The sequence below is a fragment of the Rhinolophus ferrumequinum genome, chromosome 23, assembly GCF_004115265.2.
Source record: "Rhinolophus ferrumequinum isolate MPI-CBG mRhiFer1 chromosome 23, mRhiFer1_v1.p, whole genome shotgun sequence".
Classification (NCBI taxonomy): Eukaryota; Metazoa; Chordata; class Mammalia; order Chiroptera; family Rhinolophidae; genus Rhinolophus; species Rhinolophus ferrumequinum.
Window position 1 is genome coordinate 3,804,286 of NC_046306.1, and position 13,848 is coordinate 3,818,133.

General features: G+C 46.6%; 1 protein-coding gene across 1 annotated transcript in view; it reads right to left on the reverse strand.

Annotated features, from left to right (window-relative positions):
• Window positions 1-1,211: 1,211 nt before the first annotated feature.
• VAPB (VAMP associated protein B and C) overlaps window positions 1,212-13,848 on the reverse strand; it is a 47,636-nt gene continuing 34,999 nt past the window's right edge. The window contains exons 3-6 of the mRNA XM_033094749.1: window positions 9,532-9,635; window positions 6,127-6,207; window positions 4,048-4,224; window positions 1,212-1,473 (exon numbers count right to left, since the gene is read on the reverse strand). Of these exons, the coding sequence (XP_032950640.1) occupies window positions 1,315-1,473; window positions 4,048-4,224; window positions 6,127-6,207; window positions 9,532-9,635 (521 nt within the window). The 3' untranslated portion in view covers window positions 1,212-1,314. The remainder of the gene's footprint in view (window positions 1,474-4,047; window positions 4,225-6,126; window positions 6,208-9,531; window positions 9,636-13,848) is intronic.

Sequence of the window (13,848 nt, forward strand, 5' to 3'; positions counted from 1 at the left end):
CCAAATGTGAGAAAATGACAAAAGAACTCTTAATTAGGGGGCTTTATTTTAATCTTTTTCTTTTTAAGATGCTACATAGTCAAACATAATTGGATTGGCCTTTTACATCATAAAATTAATTCACAGTCAAACTCTCAATTACGACTGGATAGATTATGTGAGGAGTCTCGCGCATCCCCTGCCCACCCCCACCGGCTGGCTCCCTCTCTGACCACTCTGCCATCTGACTCACTCGCCTCGACCCCAAGCTAGGGCCACATGGAAAAGGTCAGGACCAGACTCAGGGCAAATATGCTGGGAGTATGAGTGGTGGCTGGGGGGCGGGCAGTGAAGAAACAATACAAAGGGTAATACAGACTTGACTGTCGCTACTAAAAATGTCCCTCCCTATGGTAGCTGTTATTTATTTACACAGAAAAATGCTTCCTGGCAGCTGTTCTCCAACATTCCAATAAACCTCCGTGTGTATGCAGAGCCCAGAGCCTCCGGGCAGAGGAGCCCGCGGCCCTCCAGCAGCCATGTCAGCCTCGCCCACCGGCCTCAGGTAGCACAGGTGATTTTAGGCCACAGCATTAATTATAATCTTGTGACAGTAAGAAAACATGAGATGAAATACATTAAATAAGTTAAATATGCATTAAACATCTCTGAAAAACAGTTCAGCCTCACTACATGAACCAACAGTAATTTAGCTTGGTCCCTTTAAGAGAACAAAGCATTGACTTTTATTTCCAAAGTGTCGGGTCAGTCAGTCAACATATGCCTCCCCCTCTTGACAAGCACATCTGACGCTGCCACAGCACAATTCTTTTCTGCTTCTGACTCTGATCATCAGTACCAAGGAACTCATGGCCTGGGCAGAACGTGGAAAGCAGCCTGGGGAGTGAGTGAGCAGCTTGGGGGTTACTCCGTGGAGGCGACGGCACTCCCCAGCGCCGAGGGCCAGCACCAACAGGCAAGGAAGAGTGTCGTGTTTTAAGAGAGGTAATCCAGCAACATGTACCGAGGCTACAAATGTTTAAAATGACATTTACAACATGCCATTATCACTTAATCATGGTTCCCCTTGTCATTAACAAAGATCATTCTTCTCCCCCAATCATTGACTACTCATTTGTAACTTTCTAAGAGATCGTTATATTATGTTCTATTCGTGTGCGCGCACCACTCGCACGCGCAGGGAGGGTAATTTAAAGGCAAGACCTGTGAGATGTCATCATACATTAATTTCTTTGTGTACACGGTTATGATAAATTTAAATCCCACGCCATGGCGGGCCGTCACCCGACCGGTTGGCCCGCGTCTTCGCGGCCTCTACAAAGCGATCTTCCCTATGACCACCCCGACGATGAAGAACAGGACCACCAGCGCCAGGAGCCGGCTGCTCAGGCCCTCCTCCTTGCCAGCCATGGCCAGCGCAGGGCCAGGGCTGTTGCTCTGTGCCGCCTTCCTCATCCGGAGTCCATCTTCTTCCTGCGGGGGAAACGCACGTTTCAGAGCCAATCCGAGGCACCAGGAGCGGCGTCACTTACAGCTCAGCAAGGTAGCCTGCACCCCTGAACTCGGATCCCACGATATGGTCCAACCTCCCCATTCTGAAGCCCATTTACAAGGGGACTGGCTTGGGGCCACTAAGAAATACTGCCAGAAGCCCCTCTTGTCTTCCATCCATTCTCCACGAAGCTGCTAGTTACCTTTTTACACCACAATCCTAAGCAGGCATTCCTCGGTTCCCCACGATTTATAAAAAGCGCCCTAGAGGGTCAAGCCTGGCCCACCCACCTTCCTGGCCAAGCCTCCCAGCTGCTCCTCTTCTCCTACATCCAACCCGACCCCTCTGTCCTTCCTCCCTCTGCTCAACAGGCTTCCCGAATCAAGTCACGGATTTCTGAAATGAGAGGCATCCCAAGGCAGGAATATAAAAATCAAAAGAAACTACAAAGTGGGGGATCTGGAAGCTTTCAAATGTAGAACTCTGTACATAGTTGTTATCTGTTGAGTTACATGTAAACTACTGGATAATGTTCAAGTAACATGATATTTGGAATACTGAAATGTGACTTGACTTGATATATGCATCTCAAATATTTTCTACTTATTGCATGGATTTCCCAACAAAGCAACATTCTTTTTCATCTATGTAAAGATACTTGGCCACATTTCCCCACACACACACACACAGGTGTGTAAGGAACAGTACGTTTTTCTTCCTTCACTGCCCCCAAGGCCAAGTCTACATTCCCAAACAGGGCAGGCGGCAAGGCCTTTCTATTCTGGCCCAGACGCACGGAGCAGCTGGCTAATTACCTGTGTGCTCACCCCTATACCCCACACACCAGCTGCACTTTCTTTTCTTTCCCTTCAATTCCTTCACACCCACCAAATGCCTAATAGGTCCTGGAGACCACAGGCAGGCAGCCCACCGAGCTGAGTCTCCATGCACTTGTGGCCCCCTCTGTGGGACCTCTCATCACACCGGCTGTCAGGTCACGTCAGTGTTTGTGTCTGTCTCCCTGGTACCCCTGGAATGGGGGCTCTCGAGGGCAGGACTGCTCGTGTCTGTGCCCACAGTGCTGGGGACATGGTAGGGCCACCAGAAATTTGTTGGCCAGATAAAAGAATGAAACAACACAAAACAAGAAATCAGTGTTTGGCAGGATAAAGAATCTTCTAGTGTCAAGATTGGTCTGATAACATTTTAAAGATATTCTGCTCATGGGGCATGGCCAATATCGCTGCACAGTGATAAATGACTAGTGTTATTCGATTAACTTCAAAAAAAATGGGCACAGCAAAATACAGCATTTATTTTATTGGGCTTATATAAAAGCTATTTCTACCTATTTATCACTTTAAACAGCACAGAACTCTATTTCTGAAGAGAAATACTCCAAGAAGAAGCTTTAGGCGTATCTCTGATTTTTAGCCCAAAAGTGAAGTGTCAGCCTCTTAATTTACTCTATACTAAAACAAGGTACTGAATGAGGCAAATCAGAAGTCCTGTAAAGACAGACAGTGCCATTCCCGGACACTGTCATTCTCCTGTACCGACCACACTGTCAGAACAAAGAGAAGGGCAAGTCAACGGAAATGAATTTGTTACATGTACCTGGCGCTACAGTAGTTAAAGAGCGAAAACCTATTACATGGTTGGGTGGCACCATCAAGATGAAGAGAACAGATCAGCCTCAGAGTTTAAGCTGCTACCCAAGTTCCTAAGATCAGATGATCAGAAATGTTCTCTTCAGTGCCGTGCCTGAAACAGACATACTGTGAAAGCCGGAAGGCGGCTCAGAGGTAGGTCTCTGCCACGGAGGTCCAGGAGACGCAGTTAACTGACAGTCAGAGCTTCTTCAAGTTGGACAGTCATTTCCATACCACCACAGGCCGCCAAGGCCCACAGAAGTGCACCCTGCCTCCCTCCATCACCCAGTGCAAATTGACCCTCCAACACCAATCGGTGCCTCCTCCACAGAGCGGGACACTCGGGCTTCTCCTGTAATCTGCACCTCTCTACTCTGACAATTTCCCATCTCCAGTCTCATTACCATGTTCACAGTCTGATGAGAGCCTTTTGCCCAGACCTATTTAGAATCTTCAAAAATCAGAATTATACCTGTGTTAAAATATAGAGTGTAGGTCAGTCTTTACCCTCTTAAAAAAAAAGATTCTCATCCAGTGGGGATAGAGTGGGGTTGGAAAATGTGAATTCCAGATAACCACTGCCGCTTTACTTTTAGTCTCAAAATTTATTTTCCATTTACACTAATGGAGAATGGGTGGTTGTTGTTGTTTTTCCCTGGAGGGGACAAGAGTTTAAATAGCTAAGACGCTTCTGCTCAAGGGACACAGATTCTCGAGTGGCAGACGGGGGACGGTTCAAGGACCCTTTTGAGAACCTGACGAAAACTGGCATTTCTCCCCAGGAGAAAAATGTGCAAACACCACACAACCCCACAAATTCAGGGGCTCATCAATGCCCCACCCAAGACCCCAGTGAAAAAGGCCCCGTTTTCTGTAGATGACCAGAAAATAAAACGTAGTTACCTTGAAGTGCTTGTTCTCCTCCCGGAGCCTCTGAAGCTCACCTTGCAGCCTCCTACATTCTTCCATCACCTTCTTCACTTCAGTGTCATCCAAAGAAGAACTCAGAGATTTAGACACCGTAGGTGTTTCTGTCTTTGATGCAGTTGTGGATATAATTTTATTTATTTCTACATCATGCTGTTCAGAAATAAATGAAAGCCCAAGTGTCACCAAGTATGTAATAAAGGACTTTTTTTATGCAAAGTAAAGTAGTTCTCAGCAAACACCACACGTGGTAGCGCTTCATCCACACTGTAATATGTCACATTTATTTTAAAAATGGATCACTTTATCTAGTATCTTAATAATCTAAAGCAATTGGGCCCCAGAAATTATGGATAAGGGCAAATAATGAAGTTTGGCTGAGACTAATACTTCAAAGAAAGAGGCCTGTGCATATTGTACTATCCAATTCCTGCCATGCAAAAATTAGCATACTGTAATTGTGCAAGCTCAGGAATTATTAACCACAAATTACTGTCACCACAAAGATCTGAACATCCCCAGGACTGGCGGGGCGGGGGTGGGAAGACAGGGAGGACACAGAGGGCGATTTATTTCACCAACTTAGAATTTGGAAGCTGGGATGAAGGTGAGACAAGCTAAGCGTCTGCAACATTTCAGTCTGAGGAAGCTGCACCCCATTTTCCCTGCCAAGACTGTATTGTGATACCCTCTTGAGATCGCCTGGAGATGAGCCAGTGGGGGTGGGGGGGCACAGGACGTGGAGGTGCTCAGGTGTGCTGGGGGAATAAAATAACTGGGGACCATTGCCCTGGGAGTTCTATGCAGCACACAGAACTACCCATCTACCTCTCTCCACCTACGTAGCTCCACCCCTTGTTTTCCAGAGAAGACAAGTGAGACCTGAGAGGCAAGGATCCAATCTGCAAAGCTAATGTATCAGAGCTAGGACCAGAATACAGGTCTCACAACCTTCAAAACTGACCTTCCCAGGACACAATGTACAACTCGAAGGAACAGAATAACGACAGCGCTCAATTACTGAGCAGAAAGAATACTAAGCAGCAGTTCTGACACAAATCAGCGGCGTTCCTACAGGTCATTACGGATGGTACTAACACTCGCTCAGAGCATCCCTATGTCCTAATCCAGCTATTAACAGCCAGGGCAGTTAATATTCTGCCTGTATTTCAAACTGCGTTTTTAATACAATTTAAGTTTTTCCGACTAGGTTGAAGGGAGGTCTATATTAGCATTCCAGATACAGTCTTCTGTCTTCAACTGGTCACAAGTGAGGCCATGACAAGCGTAGCCCTGGTTTTACACACCGAGAAAAGTGAGCAGGCAGCTTGGAGGGCGTCGCTCCTTGCCCTCAGCCCCTCGGCACAGGAGGCGATTCCCAATGGGCCCCCCCTCCCCCATCACCCCCCCACTGGCCCCCAGCACATCTGCACATCTGGCTGTGTGTAGAGACACTTCTGTGTGTCACACCAGGGGGTGTGTGGAGGCCAGGCATCCTACAAGGCCCAGGACAGCCCCCATGGCAGAGTATTTGGCCCAAACCCCAAATGTTAAGGTGCTGAGGGTGAGAAATCCTACTCTAAAAGCAGGTTTGACAGGAGGAGGAGGTGGGATTTGGGGGAAGGTGGTGCTGCGGGAAAGACAGGGCTGGAAAACCTCCAGGAAGCACTTTATGAAACAAAACCTAAGTGCTTACCACCTGTCTATCAAGCACCATGATAAACGGCAAATTATTCCCTCGTTTAGTCTTAACCCCATTTAACAGTGACCTATAAGTTTGCCAAGTCAAAGACGCTCTTCGGGATTTATGATATTTCCACAGCCAACAGGGTATACTTTGCAGGGGGAAAAACTGTTTAAATAGTTGTCTTTCCACACGTCTTTCAAAGGCTGACTTCACGAGGGCACACTTATTTGCTGACTTCAGCTTATTTTTGTCTTCATACATCAGAAGGAAAATAATTTGCCAACTTCAGTCTTGGTTTTGTAGGAGATGGTATGCAAATAAGTATCAGCTTGTAACATTCAATTATTGTTAACTAGAAACATACTTACTGGTTTATCATTTTCTGCTGGCAATTCAAACACACATCTAAGTTTTGAATCCATAAGGTCTTCCGGTTTTGCCTCCTTCCACTAAAACAATTTAAATTTAATAATCAGGATATTATAAAGCTGCTAGAAGAATCATTTTCTTCCTACAACTGACAATTTCAGAAAAACACTCTTAATGAGAAACCCTGATGTATATCAAATAAAGAACTTAAGTCTGCGAGAATTCCTTATTTTCAACATGACAAGATTAAACACACTCGCTCTCCTGACTATTTCTCACACTTAGCAAATCCGGGTCTTGCACCTGACTCCTTCAAGACCCAAAGATCCTGCTGTCGTTGGTCTGGGGAGCACCCGGAACAGAGAGGACCACCACTGAACAAAGGGGAACTTTCTGAACGATATCCGGATGGCCAGCGATCACTGGCTCTCCTTCAGAAATGGAACCTGCTGGGCGGGCACATCCTTCTGAGAGCGAGTGCACACTGTCTGGGCGCGGTTGGGAACATGGTGCCAAGACCACGCAGCCCAGTAGCGGGAAGCCCCTCCCTGCGGCCGACCAGCCCTCCGGTTAGCCGATGCGGACATCTTCCTGTCTAAATCCATGTCCTGGGAGGATGCGCTTCTGGTTTACTCCTCCTTTTGGCAGTGGAGGACGGGCGTTCAGGGTGTTCTGAGAACTGCAGGCCAGCACAGGAGGAAGGTTACAATACAGAAAAGGAACAAACTCCCCCACCCTTGCCCCAGGACCATGCAGGAGGCAGCTAGAGCAACACACGTACCAAGAGCCAAAAATGGGAAACAACAAATACGTCGAACAGTAGGGGATTGACTGCCAGATAAACCATGGCAGATCCAGCCAAGGGAATAGCATGTCATTCAAATCATCCTGAAGAGCTTTGAATTACACAGGGAGAATCCACAGACTATTCGGTGAAGAAGCTGCAAACACTATTTTAAGTCTGTCCCTCTGCACGCACTCGCGCGCGCATGCGTGTGTACCCACGTGCACACCTGCGTGCATGTGTCAGCACAGCATCAGGCAAGGCTCAGCACTGATGTAGAACCAGTGGTGACAGACTGCTGGTGGGCAGGATATGCCCATGGTCGCCAAGCACCCGATTTCCTCAATGTCACAGATTACCTCTTAACCACAAAGGGCAAATGTGCTTTGACACTGGAGAGTTGGCCGTCACCATGTTAACCAAGTAATCAAACTTAGTGTCACCAACAGAGGGCCAGCCAGCATTAAATGTCTTCCGATATGATGCATACGTGACATCACCTATGGAGTATTCTTGCCAAAAAACATTTAACCTGAATTTAATTAATCATGAGGAAATAATTGGACAAATCCAGAATGGGGGGCATTCTACAAGTCAACTGATCTAGACTCTAAAAGATTCAGTCATGAAAAACAAGAAAGGTTGAGGATATTCTACCAGAACAAGAACTAAAGGTCATTTCTGAAACAATGCTGTCGATGGCTTTCTCGATTAGCTAGTATTATTAAATTAATGGTAATTTCCTCAGCTGTGTAAGAGACTGTCCTTGTTTGGAAGCATTTAGGGGTGAAGTGTCATGAAGTCTGCGTCTCAAGTCAAGTGATTCAGAAAAAAACAAAGTCTGTGACAGAGATAGAGCAAATGTGGCAAAATGGTAAATGGTAAATCTAGGTAAAGGTTTTATGTGAGTAGTCTTGGTACTACCATTTTTTTCAAATTTCTGTATATCAAAATAAAAAAATATTTTAAAATAAAGAAAAAGCACAAAGCTCTCATTTATTAACAGTGGTTAGGTCAAGTATAAAGATATTACAGGTAACTTTTTAATTCTTGCTCATTTTTATATTTCCAAAAATCATACACTGTACATTTCATATAAAAAAAAATTCTTCAACTGTTATAAAAATGATCATACAAGGAAGTAGGAGCTGCCGTTACTGTGCAGAGCACCTGGCCTGCCAACAGCGCAAGTAAAGCCACGGCCCGACACTGGGCCAGGTGTGCTACACCCTGAATCCCACCACAGCCGTGTGCACCAGGTTTTTACCCCCATTGTACAGGTGACCAAACCCTCCAGAGTTAATGAAAACTGCGCAAGGCCAGTTATGAGGAGGAGGAGGCCTCAGCTTCACCCCCAGACACCCAAGCCCCTGCTCTCTTCAGTAAGCCATGCAGCAAAGCCAAACAGGACATTTTCTCGGGTGTTGCACATTTTGTATTTGCCATACGTTTTGTTTTCATACAAATTAACATGAAATGACACATCATGTTCTAGGAAATAAAAGCGAAAGCAGTGGATGCCTCAATAATTGTTCTTAGGAAAAGGAAGATGGCCTATTATCACTGATCTCTCTCAAACCCCAAAAATATCTGGCTTACCCTTCATTCCCTGCCCAAAAGTTCAACACCCATGAAAATGGTCAGTTATACTTTTCCAAGACTAAAAGAAAAGGCTGTGTGGTGACCCTGGGACACAAAGGTGGGCTGTGCGAGAAACAGGCCTTCATGTAAACTCTGAAAGAGAAAAACTGCAGTGCAGTGTGAGTCAGGCCAACTCAGACTCGCAGGCTTTCCTTGGACGACTTCGGTCTCCTAGTCTGGGCTGGCAGGCTGGCAAGCAATGCACAGGCGGAGGCATTCCTGCCCTTCTTTCCCAAACTGGGAGGAGCAGGCAATCACCCCAGCTGGCACTGCGGCCTGGACTGTTGATCCATATACTGTGATTCTCACTCAGCACCAGAATGTCCCCTGATATATTCAAATGTGTTAACAAGCTAACTTTGGAATTTCCATTATCATCTTTTGCCAGAAAAATCAGTAATATAGTATCACTTATTTATTTTATGAAAATAAAGTCATCCTATTTTTGCCAAAATTGGAGACAGAGTTAAACATGTATTTAAGCAGGGGGAAAAAATGAAGAAATCTAAAGGAAAAAAAGAAAGAAAAAGAACCATGCTTATCAGAACCAAGCCAAAAGAACCCAAAAAAAACTCTTAAGGGGTGAAGGCCATTTAGTATTCCACTCTCACATTCCTCTGGGTTCTGGGGGATGGGAAAGACATGGGAAGAAACATTCCCCATAATGAACAGGAGCACGTGATGGGGGATAAAGGGAGAGAATCCTCAAACCATTCAAGACACAACCCATTAGAACAAGCAACGGCTGAAGCAAATTAAGATATGAAAGTCAGAAAAGAACAGTATTCTGGAAAGTTACATAAAATGTTAAAATCAAAGTTTTAGAAAACCATAAAGGCAGTCAGAGCACAAACCTCCTTGAAAACACCATTCCCCTTTGAAAACAATTCTGAAACATTTTGAAATGCATGCACCCACAATTCTGTACCTAACATTTTTCTTAATTACTGAAAAAAAATAAGAAGCATTCAGTACTTACTACTGCTTCCATATCAGAAGTGTCACTTGGAGCAAACATAGACTGAACCATAAACTTGTGTTTACTTTTCTCATTGGGATCATAATCGAAAGGCTGTAACATCACTGAGAAAGAAAATATTTCATTAGGAGGGTCAGAGCTTGGTTACCAGCAGCCATTTATTAACACTTGTATTTTGGTTGTAAAGCAGTTTACCAGGGTTCTCTCATCTAAGCCTCATGATACCCTGGGGGAAGTGAGCAGGGCAAGATACCAGCAACTTCTCCACTTTTCAGGTCTCTAACCTGAGGGCCAGAAAAGCGAGGGGACTTGCCCAAGGTCACACAGCAGGGAGTGGCAGAGCTGGGACCCAGGTCTTCTGAGCCCCCGTCCTCTGATCACAGGTGTCTCTCACGGGCCTTATAGAACAGGTAAACCAGGCAAACACCACATGCCTGTTTTGCTCAAGAAAACATCCCAACGGTCTCTTCAGGGACTAAAGGAGAATAATCTGAGGCATGCAAGGAACTGTTTTTGTTTCTCTCTGTCCCATTTCCCAAGTCAAGGTAAGGCTTAAAATACAATTTTGCCCATGAAATGTTACCAAGTTCTCACAACCAGCACACTCACAGCTTGGAGCAAACTCCAGCAGCTCACACCCCCCTTTTCTCCTGAAGAACCCAGAGGAACCTCACATAAAGGCCCCCCTTGGATGAGTGACACCCACCGCACGGAGTGAGGTGCCCTCCTGTTCTACCGGGCTTCTTAGGCCCCGCCCATTAAACAACGGCTGCTTTCAACTCTGGTATTTGCGACAGGCTTTGGCTACACCATCTATCTAGTTGAGTTCCCTGAGACCTAACATCTTCGCGTGTGGGAAAAGCCTCCTGTGGTCCTGACCGTGAAAAGAGCGAACGTGGACTGAGCATTTCCCACGTACCAGAAACCAGAGGCCTACTATGATCCCATTTAATCCCATTTGAGGGGTAGAAACTGTTGCAGGTGCGCTTTGGATGCCATTTCCAGATGAAAAACCGGAAGCACAGAAAGGTTAAGTACCGTGCTCGCGGTCACAGCCCGGAGCAGGAGCGAGCACTCCAACGTGGCGGTCTGCCGAGGAGCCCTGCTCACAGCGCCAAGGACTCACATGGGGCCCTGCCAGTGTCAGGCTGTCCTCCTCCACCTGCCAGGCCCCCACACCTGCCTCTGACCGCCTCCGGGCGTCCCCGGCCCTCGCTGAAGCCTCACAAGCCACTCGCCCACAGCAGGCGGAGGGGCAGGCGTCCTAAGCCCTAGTTCACACAGGAAGACTCTGCAGCTCAACCAGGTGAAGTGACTTGCTCAGGGTCACCATGTTAGGAAGAGAAGAGCCACGCGCGGCCCGGCGGCCCTCCTGCCCCACCAGTCACTCCCACAGGAAACGGGTTCACATCTCACGTCCCAGGCCCACCGTCACATCTCTTCTAGAACCACACATGATGGAGAGTAAAAATACAAACATCCCCCATCCATCTGGGGGTGCAGGGCTCCTTTCAATCTTGGGGACAGAGGAAGTCGATTAAAATCTCACAGCACCTCAGATGGCAGTGCCCCAGTGTACGCCATCGCCAGGCAGCGCGGCTGCCCACAGCACCCACCTGAACGCTCTGAGCTGCAGGGGTCCCTGCTGGGAGGCTTCTTCAGTACATAAAGTAATCAATGAGAAGCCTTTTTAAGACTCGGGGCTTGTATACACACAACACCGAGTCTAGCTACCAATAAAGGTTACTAAAATTGGGATGTGCGAGATAAGTACCCAAAATCCAGTGTGACCATCCACAGAGAGAAGACAAGGTCCATTGAAAACACAGGGCCACTCCACTTGGAATTTATTTTTGCAGGTGCAAAGGCCTTGCCGGCAGCTCTGGACCCGGAATGCAGATAACTCTTCCTCTGGCACCAGAGTTGGCAAGGGCACTCCCACAGACAGACCGGGACTGGACACATAGCCTCAGCAGCAGATCAAAACCATGAACTCTTCTTCTGAAAGCTAACTCCCACAGTGCTGCAGTAAGGAAGGTATGAACTAAGGAGCCAATAGTCTTCACAGAGGGCACAGCTCAAGTAGCAAAAACGGCCTCATCCTTGAGACTCTTCCAAGCTGTGAAAGGCCCTGAGAGCTGAGGCAGAACCAGGATTATCTGGGAAGGGCCCTGATGCGCAGGAAATGAGAGCAACAAGAGGTCCTGCTAATTGCCAGCGAAGTTGGCTCTTTAGCTCAAACCACACTGGGTCAGACAGAGAGTGGATGGGTGCAGAGAACCTAAGATCTCCCCACAAAACAGCCCAGGAAGCTCTGCAGCCCCCTTTCCACTCTTCTCCCCTCTGCAAGGCAGTGCAAGTGAGAAAGGGCAGCAAGACACCTCTGCCTGGCTAGAGCCTGTATCTCCAGGAGGAAAGGAAAATGGCCCTCCCCAGCACCTACTATGCGCTAAGCACCACAGAAGGCACACTTCATTAGTTCTCCCATTTAGTCCCCACACCAATCCATCAAAGAAGCCCACGTCTTCCTTTCCAGATGAGAAGACCAGGGCTTAGAAAGGCTACTGGTGTCCCTCAGGTCCCATGGCCAGCACATTAAAATGGAGCCAGTCCGCACTCCATACTGGTTTTGTCTCCAGACTCAGAAGTCCACACCGCAGGTTCTCAAAGCATTATCCCCCAACCCCGAGGGACCCCCATCAGGTGGTCCATTAAGTCAAAACTGCGGTCCCGACAACGCCAAGACTCTCCACGCCTCTTCTACTGTGTTGGCACTCAGTGACGCTGGCGTCGAGCTATGTGGGTAAAACTGCTCCCAGCGAGCACGGCCCGGGCAGGGGCACTGCAGTGCTCGTGTCTTTGCCACACGCTCAGTTTTTTTTTAAAAAGGCTGGTTTCACTTAAGAATATCCTAGATGAAGCAATAAAATCAATTATTTTACTGAATTTCAACATGTGACAACACTCCACACAGTGAAACAGGAAGTATACATAAAGCACTTCTACTCTCTTAGGAAAAGCACCTGTGCAATTGTTTGTCTTACAAGCTGAACTTGACACTTCCTCATGGAACACCACTGACTTGCAAGAACCACCAACAGAAAAACCGTGGTTGTTCAGACCCAGGTATGTGGCAGCTGTTTTCTTAAAAAATGAACAAAATGTCTATCAATTCAAGGACCACAGCTTGTTCCTTGGCCGATGATTAAATCCGGGCTTTCAAGCAAAAATTAGCCTCTTGGAAAACATATATCTGCCACCAAAAGAGCTTCACAGTTTCCCAAACACTTAAAGACTTTTCCAATGAGAGCAATGGAAATTGTAACAAATGTGAATTTTCGATACTGTGTAATGAAGTCAGTCAACATTTGGGAGACCTGTATAATAGCAGCTAACAAAATATTACAAAATCCATTCAAAGTGCAAGAGACACCAACGCATTTTAGTGAAACAAAGTTCAAACAGTTCACTGACGTGGTTCCAAATCCACATCACACTAAACTGTCAGACAGTGTCACCTGTCAAGTTTTGGTGTACTATCAAAGAATACTGTCCATAACTATCTGAAAAGGCTACGAAAAATACTCTTTCCTTCTCCAAATACATGCCTGTGGTAAAGGTGGTTTTTCCTTTATACAGATTCACCAAAACAACGCCTTATAGCAGACTAAGTGCAAAGGCAGACAGGAGACTCCAGCCTGTCTTCCAGCAAGCCACACATCAGAGAGAGTTGCAAAACATGTCAAATAACACATCTCACTACATTTTTTTGAAAAGTTATTTTTCATTAAAAATGTTCCCATTAGCATGTAACTGACCTATTAATGCGATTATAAAATGAATACTTTTTGAATTGCTCAGTTTAATTTGCAATATGATAAAATATTGATACAACCCACAAACAAAAGTGTTCTTTGGGTCTTCAATTGTTCTTTGGGTCTTCAATAAGGATCCTGAGACCACAGGTCGGGGTGTATTATGCTCCACCAAGCTGCCTGGCATGCCCACGCGGGAGGAAGACGATCTGGCTACATAATTCAAGTGAAGGCACTGGCAGCTTTGTGTAGTGCCCTGCTTATGAGAAACTGCAGTTTAAGAGAAATAGCAGTTTCACACACACCACGCCTCGGGTTCTGGTGTGCACTGGGGCCTCCTGTGGAATCAGAAGCATGTGTGTCCCTTCCAGGAAGAGGACTGGGGCTCCCTGCGCCCTCTAACCAGCCCACCTTGTAACTGCTTACTTCGTCTCTGTGGGGGGCGCTGTCGGAGGTCCACGACGGCCCTGGACCTTACAGACGTGCTCAGCACAACTCTGGC